The 8502-nt window shown below is 37.9% G+C and overlaps 1 protein-coding gene across 1 annotated transcript; it reads left to right on the forward strand.

Annotated features, from left to right (window-relative positions):
• Nucleotides 1–1065: 1065 nt before the first annotated feature.
• pgpep1 (pyroglutamyl-peptidase I) lies at nucleotides 1066–5839 on the forward strand. Its single transcript, XM_023267679.3, has 5 exons — nucleotides 1066–1342; nucleotides 1755–1807; nucleotides 2580–2696; nucleotides 3299–3531; nucleotides 4759–5839. Exons 1-5 carry the CDS (start codon nucleotides 1312–1314, stop codon nucleotides 4952–4954), a joined length of 630 nt encoding a protein of 209 aa, XP_023123447.1. The 5' UTR covers nucleotides 1066–1311; the 3' UTR covers nucleotides 4955–5839.
• The last annotated feature ends 2663 nt before the right edge of the window (nucleotides 5840–8502 follow it).

The raw sequence follows: 8502 nt of genomic DNA on the forward strand, positions 1-8502 counted from the left end.
TTTTTAAACGTTTTTATTTATTTAAATGAAATATATAAAGCAATAATCCACATTCACATGAGGGATGGATGCATTTCAAACCAAGGAGACTAAAATAAATATAGAATTTAGAGTAGAATACAATATAAAACTGAATAAAATAGACAAACACACTGTACGTGCATCGGCCCTGTGGTGGAAACTACAGTAGAAAATTGTTATTCTGCCCATACACAGCGAGGACGTCAGCAGACTGTCTGCATCAGCACCACAGAGCAGAGAGGGCATCATTAGTTTCCATGGCAACACTGACACAGTGAGTGACGCAGGGAGAGAAAGGTGAATGGGTTGAGGGAGGAGGAGGAGGAGGGGCTGCCAGCGACTGCAGTGCAGGTTTGTGTAGGTGGTCGGTGGAGGTGTAAACTGTGTGATGTGGCTCAGAGGCAGGAATCGGTGCCGACTCTCTAACCTCAGTGTCACCGACATGAAAGAGAGGATCTGCCTGAGACGTTCGCCTCACCATCTGCAGCCTATGGAGAGCATGTTTTCTCCACTTGTGCCACTCACGGTGTCCAGAATGTGTGAGTCATTTCGCAACCAAGGGGTGTGGACCACAGAGTGAAGAAAAAAAAGCAGCTGTTCCTGTAAAACGATATTAGATTAGCTTCATGACAACAGCCACAGAAGTTGTCCTTTGATTTTTAAACTCTCCTGGGGAAAACTTACTCCAGCAACACCCCGTGTCACCCTCACACCGTTACAGTGCACACATTCACACAGTGGAGCTGCCCAGTAAAACCACTGGGCAGCTCCACTGGGGCAGCTGGTCGGTGCTTCAGTGTTCACTTGTGGACTCTCTAAACAGCTCTTATTGAGAGAGAGAGAGAGAGAGAGAGAGAGGGGAGGCTGTTTTTACTCACTTTAGCTGCCCATTCATAATGCTTCCTCTCTAACCTTTCATCTACTAAGGCGATGCTTGTTTTTCATTTTCTTCCGGTGCCTCAACTCATTTCGGTTTCATTAAAACACTAACATTAACAGGATCATTTTTTCATTCCCCCTGCCTCCTGTTTTCACAGAGGGATCTTTCTCCTGATGCAAAGGAAATTGTCCAAGCTCTTCTTGTTGGTTGGTTTCTTCATCTGTGGCATGAGCTGCATTCCCAAACAGCAGATGGCAGTATGAGCCATCCACATTTGGTTTGTCATTTCCTCTCCGCTGTGAAGCAGAAGAAGACAGCAGCCAGCGCAGACAATCCTGGGATTCCTGTTTGGGATATTTGATCCCCTTATTATTCATCTGTAACAGTTCCAGTCATCGCAGCGGAGGATTATGGCCAATAAGAAGAAAGTAGTAGTGACAGGTGAGAGGTTTGAGCTGTCAGAGGGCTGAAGAAAGAGACACGTTTGTCTCAAAGTGTTTCTTTATCACTACAGTGCTGTTAATTCTCACTCAGAGTTTTCTATTTATGTCCGAGCTGCACAGTCGACATGGCTGATATGATTTACATACTGTTATAATGCTATTCATGTGTAATGCAGCAGGCAGGACAGAAGGGTTTCCTGGCTGTGAAAAACAAACCATTCTGTGTCTGTTCTGTGTATCATGTGCTATTAATGATTAACTTGATGCAACCTTTAGACCTTGAATGAAAATCCCCTTTTTTCACATTCATAACTATGGCTTCTTCCCATGAAAGATAAGCACCTTCCCTGACTGTTAGGTGACACTTCTGGTTGATCACTCTTTTTTTTTTTTTTCCCCCCCCCCTGCAGGGTTTGAGCCCTTTGGTGAGCATGCGGTTAACTCCAGCTGGGTGGCAGTGCAGGTAATCAGTAATCAGACTGTCAATGCTGAGCAGGACTTTTGTTTCAAACTAAATGTGGTTTTTAAATAGAAAAGTGCACTTTATGATTTGCATTTAGAGTAGATTTGTGCACATTTCACTTAACCCTCCTGTTGTCCTCATTTACGGGCACCAAAAAATATTGTTTCCTTGTCTGAAAAAAATCCAAAAATTCAGCAAAAAAAAAATCCCCCAAATTTCTGAAAATTTGCAAAACTTTCAGGAAGAAAATTCCAATAATTCCTTAAAAGTTTCCTTTAAAAGTTTTATTTTAAAAAAGATCCTCTGAATTTGGCAAGAAAATTCTTGTAAATATTTTCAAAAAATGAATAAAAATCTTCCAAAAAAAATATCTTGAAAATATCTAAAGTGATTCCATATATATCAGTAAAACTTCTGATGTTTTCTTTAAGAACATTCACAAAAAAATCAACCAAAATCCAGCAAGGATTTTGGTTGATTTTTTGTGAATTTTCTTCAGAAATTTTTTTAACATTTCTTTTTTTTTTCCACCAAAAAATGTTCAAAGATTTCCCAAAAATGTTGAAAATGTGGACATCAGAAGTTTCACTGTGAAAATATTTTTTTTCCCCCACATTTTCAAACTTTAAAACGGGTCAATATTGATCCGCAGGACGACACGAGGGTTAAAGTAAAATTTTGCTTTATTTATATTTTCGTAATATTTTTCATTGTTGACCTGTAAAACCATTCTATGATTGCAGTTTATGTACATATACTTGTGTGTTCACAGGAGCTGGAACAGTTAGGACTGGGCGAGGCTGTAGATCTTCATGTGTGTGAGATTCCTGTTGAATATCAGGCTGTTCAGAACCTCCTGCCATCTCTGTGGAAAGAGCAGCAGCCGCAGGTATTCAGGGAAATGAACATTGTACATACACTACTGTTCAAAAGTTTGGGGTCAACCAGACAATTTCATGTTTTCCATGAAAACTCACACTTTTATTCATGTGCTAACATACAGTCATGGACGAAAGTATCGGCACCCCTGGAATTTTTCCAGAAAATACACCATGTCTCCCAGAAATTGTTGCAATTACAAATGTTTTTGATATACACCTGTTTATTTCCTTGATGTGCATTGTAAAAACACAAAAAAGCAGAAGAAAAAAGCTTGTTGATGGTTATAGGAAGCGATTGCTTTCAATTATTTCTTCCAAAGGGTGTGCAACCAAATATTGAGTTGAGGGTGCCAACAATTTTGTCCGGCCCATTTTTTGAGTTTTGTGCAAAATGATGTCAATTTCGGCTTTTTTCTTCTGGATTTCTGATTCATTTAATGTTATCTTCATTGAAAAAAAATGCTCTTCTTTCAAAAATAAGGACATTTCTGTGTACAAACATTACTTCCCATTATACTGTTAATGAGATGTTGCTAAAAATCGAGGGATTTAATCCAAAAAAATACCACAGCTGACTCTTGACCTCTGTGTTATGGTGTCCTGGGAGCAGTTAGTGGTCCACGTTGGTGTTTCTGGGTTGGCGACCACAGTCACTCTGGAGCAGTGTGGCCACAACAAGGGCTACAAGCGTCTGGACAACTGCAGCTTCTGCCCGGCCTCCCAGTGCTGCATGGAGAACGGACCGGACTGCATCAAATCGGTGCTGGACATGGACGCAGTCTGCAAAAGGGTCAACGACTCTGACATCGGGATCGCCGTGTCTGTATCTAAAGATGCTGGAAGGTTAGTGGTGTTGTTTGCTCATGTATGATAGTTCAAACACCTGCACAGTCTGTTCATGTTTGACAGAAGTATTCACTGCAGCCCTGTAGATGGGCGCCAACATACTCTGTGGTTTTTACAGCCAGCAACTGGCCTGTTATTGTAGGAAAACATAAGTGCTACTCTCAACCCTGAGAACTTGGGGATGAAATGCATTTTGCCTTTTTTAAAAAATCCGAAAAATGGCACCATTAGTAAGAGCCAGAAACTGTAAAAATTGAAAGATAATCAAATTTCTAACTTTTGACAGTCCTTGAACTAATCATCTGTGATGTGTCATTCAAATCAAAGCTTTTATGTAGTCAAAGGCACTTTATTCTACATTTCTCATTTAAAAATATAGCAAAAAAAGTAAAAAAAAAAAAGATTCAATAAAGTCTAAAAAAAAAGACAAGTAGTACGTGTTGATTCCATTTTTTTTAAATTCTGAAATAAACAATCCAAAAAATGCAACTTTAATTTTTTATTTTTTGTGACATATAGCATTAAAAATGTGACATACTGCACAGACGACAATTTTGAGTTGTCTCTACTTCTAACCATGGTTGTGTAGGACTTTATATTGCCGTGAAAATGAGTCCACAGTGAGAAAAAATGTGACAGGAGAAAAAAAAAGGAAAACCAGAAACTGTTTGGGGTTGAGAAGGTTAATAAAGGCTCTTTTCTACTCAGGTGTCATAAAGTCTTACAACGAAAGCAGCTAAAAGGAACAATCATACATTTTATTTGTGACATGTCAGAGTATCTTTTGTGAAAAAAGGCCTGCAGGTCTTTTCTTAGACATCTACAATATGAAATACAGAAATGTTGGAAATGCAAATAGATGTAATAGTGAGAAACAGTAATAACAATAATAACATCAGTCTTCAAAAGATATTGTCATTTATCTCCATAATGCAATAAACAGAAACATACAATCTGCACACTAGTCACATGGAGTATAATACTTACATAGCTTTCTTTTAAATGCCTGTTCTAAAGGCTACCGGCCATAAATGTGGTAGTTTGACTGACATGGACAGAATTTACTGTGTTGGTGATATAAGAGGTCTGTTATGTGTTGGAGATAAGAGTGTGTGATTTGTTGCCTCCAGAAAAAATGTGACTCCTGCTCCCTTGATTCCTGTTGCTGAGTAGAAAAATGTCAATATTTACTTTAGCTAACCTTGATGCTTTGTCTCCTGGCAGGTACCTGTGCGACTACACCTACTACACGTCTCTGTACCTGCGCCAGGGACACGCCGCCTTCGTCCATGTGCCTCCACTGGGAAAACCCTACAGCAGCCAGGACCTGGGCCGAGGCCTGCAGGCCGTCATACAGGAAATGCTGAAGCTGCTGGAGGAGGAGCACAAACACAACGAGCACTGCAATCATTCGCATTAACACCAGCATCTAATGACTGACTCACAGCCTGAGTGGACTCACCGACCAAAGTCAGCCACTGTTGATAGGTTTAATCAGTGCACAACTGAGGAGAGTAAATCATTTTTGATTTAGTTGTGCGCCTCAAAAAAGTCAAAAGCCTGTGATTTACTGTGGAATCTCAGCTCCACAGAACAATAGCACGATTCTCGTATCTGTTGTCGACTCTGCAAAGTGTGTCTGAACCAGGTGCTTTAAAAAAAAAAGGTCTTAAAAATCCTGAAGGTTGTGCAGGTCTGTTTTGAACATTGACCCCGACTACAGCATCTGTTTAATGTAGTCTGTGTATCAGTGTGGGTTTCAATGTGTTTCTAACATGCATGAATAGTTGGCATCAGTGAGTTTTTATCCAGCCTCTGATCTTCCATAAGACTGTGAAAATCGATGTCAACACTACAGCATTCATGGATGTATTGATGTTGCATCATGTAAAAATGACGTGGGGGTTTATGCGACTGTATGAATATATAGAGTAGCACTAACAAGGTAGTAGGTGTAACTACAACTTGTATACTGTGTACACTTTCACAGCTAGACTAACCTGCATTACAATAACTTTTTAAGCCACATCTGTCCCTTCTGTGTAGAAGTCTGTCTTTAACCTGTTTCCAAGTACTTCTAAATATGCCGTCACTCCCTTGTGTTGCTTGTATTTGAACCAGAGAAATGTGAACATCTTAAAATGACAAAAACCTGAACAAAAAAATAATTGTTTATCTCAGGGAATATATTGCACATGCAATCAGTATGATGTAGTCTGATTATTTTGATGTGTTTGTCTTCTGTGTGTAAGTTTGCAAAGCAGAGCCGACGTAACACTGTGTATAATTAAAGCACTTCACACAGGCCTGGTTTTATTTGTTCAGATGAAATAGTGCTTGTGTTGGCCGTTTTCACACCGCAGCAGGATTTTAAATTATTTTTTGAATTGTATGTCTCATTTCCAAGATAATTTGATGTTCCAACGTTAACATCTTAGTAACTATGGTTCTCACTGATAAGTTTCATAGGTGCCTTTACAAATTTAAAGTTTTATCTCCTCTCATAACAAAGTTTGACCCATCCCAGAAAAAGCACTCGGGACAGCTTCCTGTCATCCTGATAAATTCACCCAAAGATGTGGAATTTGAGACAAATCCTAATTGTCGCTAATATCAGTCAAAAATGCAGAGAAAGAAACAATTCATGACTCAAGGTTCACTATCTTTATGCAAACATTGTTCAAAAAGGGGAGATAATTATGAAAGGGTGGCAGGTTTCAAATCTTCAGTTTGTCCGATATGCTTGTGTAACTATCCACTCCTTAATCACATGGGCTGTTACAACGAATTCTTTATTGCTCTATTTACTCACGGATTCCTTTGATGCAAGTCGATTTGTGGTAATACTGGGTGCAGTACTTTGTGGTTGAAAATACCAGCTGAACTTGTTCTGACCTGACAGATGGAGAGCAAGTATCATGAGGATAAATAAAATACCATAGCTACCATGAGCCTTAAACTAATGCGTACTGGGTCCTACTGTTTAGCAAAGGAGTGGAACCATTTTATGGGCTGTTTTACTCTCAACAAAGGAAATTTCAGAAATTTTCCATCCTCGGAGGAGCTCACAGTAGGCAGTAGTAGGATCAACAGAAATAAAGATTTTCATAAAAACATTTCAGGGAGTCAGAGCAAGTAAATAAATACTGTACGGTAAAGAATATTTAACAGAGGATTTTTTTAAGTCATTGTTCTCTATACTTTATACATTCATCCTGTGAAATGAACATATTTACAATTACTGTCCTTGCATGTTTATGGAACTTCAATGTAGTACATGTCACTATAGAGTGGTATGATTGATCTGTGTTGTGTTCATCAGATTATGTTTGGCATATTTTACATTCCATTCTGTTCTATTTTTAGCATGCTATTTTTACATGTTGGCAGCTACAACAGATGGAAGTTATTGCTACAAACCAACTCATTAACATTTTTTTTTGTTAATCGATGAAGCTTGTCCCTATCAAAATAAAACTAACAAAAACACTCATCCATCTTCCATTTGTAGATGTGTCAAAGTGGATGCAGGCAAAGCAGATGACAACTCCTTCTGTCAAATTTATTCATTCATTCACCTGGAGCACATATAACATGGAGACCTCTTTTACAATGGAGCCAATAAGAAAATAAAAGATGTAGGCACACAAATAAGAAACTTGGATAACAATCAATGATTAAAAGGCAAAGTTAGTAAACATTAAAAACAATAAGTAGGGCATTTGAGTTAAAAAAAATCAACTAAAATAAGAGTAGCTGGAAGTAAAATCTAATTAAATTAAATATATTTAGTATAAAAATGAGTCACATTTTAGATTGTTCTGCATGCCATTATAGGTTGCAGTTGCATTGTAAGTGAAACTGGATTGACTAACTAAAACAAGTGACTAAATTTAAATACAAAATACAATAAGGTGTAAATATGCTCCCTGTCTCCTTGGCTCATGTCCTACATTCTGTGCTTCACCAGGACACCGCTACCCTCTCTGCAGAGCATCTACCACCGCAGAGTCCACAGGAGAGCTGCCTCCATCCTCAAGGACCCCACCCACCCCCAGGTACAGAAGTGTGAAATGCAGGACCACAAGACTAAAGAACTCTTTCTTTCCCACTATTATCAGACTCTTAAACACTAGCCTATAATCATGGACTACCTCATAACAGCTTGCTGTCTATTGCACATTGGCTTTACTCCTTATTTTGTACAGTTGGGTCAATATATAATTGCGAGACTTTTTGTATCATAGTTGACATCTTTGCTGTTTTCAGACGTAAAATCAACATGGCCACCTATAACCAAAGACCACATGGCATTTTAGAGAAAGATTCTTCTAAATATTATATATACAACTGAGTAAAATTGAAATTGAAAGTTATTTATAAGGGTATTGTAGTAACACTGTCGACATGTAATAAATCCACACTTGACTCACACACTACTTTATATTAAATAACTAAGGAAGCCTTGGAGTCTTTTCTTCAGGAGGAAATGACATCATGTGGAGCAGGTCATGTGATCTGGAATTAACACACTTCCTTGAGAGGTGTTTTTGTAATGGGTAACTTAGTAGAAAGTGATTTCTCAGACACAGATGCAATTTGTTATTTTCCATATGAAATTTGACATATTGCCATAAAAGAAATATCTGTCATGATTATCTCAACTTAATAAAAAGAAAACAATCAAAACTATTTTTGAATAAGCTCATTTTGTTATTGTTTAGCTGGTTGTTATTAAATTCGGACAGTTATTTAGTTGACATTTTCGTGATCTCCAGCCATTTTTTATGAATAAGTGATTGTTTCCATAATAAATAATTATGGAATTTGAAAAGAAAATAATAAAAATGTATACAAGGTATATCCCATGGACTTCAAAAGTTGCTCAGTTATATATTGATCCAGTTGATTGCCTTTATTTATCTAGTTGTTCAATTTTTTATTCTATTTTATTTCTGTTAATCTATT

This window comes from Amphiprion ocellaris, chromosome 10, assembly GCF_022539595.1.
Source record: "Amphiprion ocellaris isolate individual 3 ecotype Okinawa chromosome 10, ASM2253959v1, whole genome shotgun sequence".
NCBI lineage: Eukaryota > Metazoa > Chordata > Actinopteri > Pomacentridae > Amphiprion > Amphiprion ocellaris.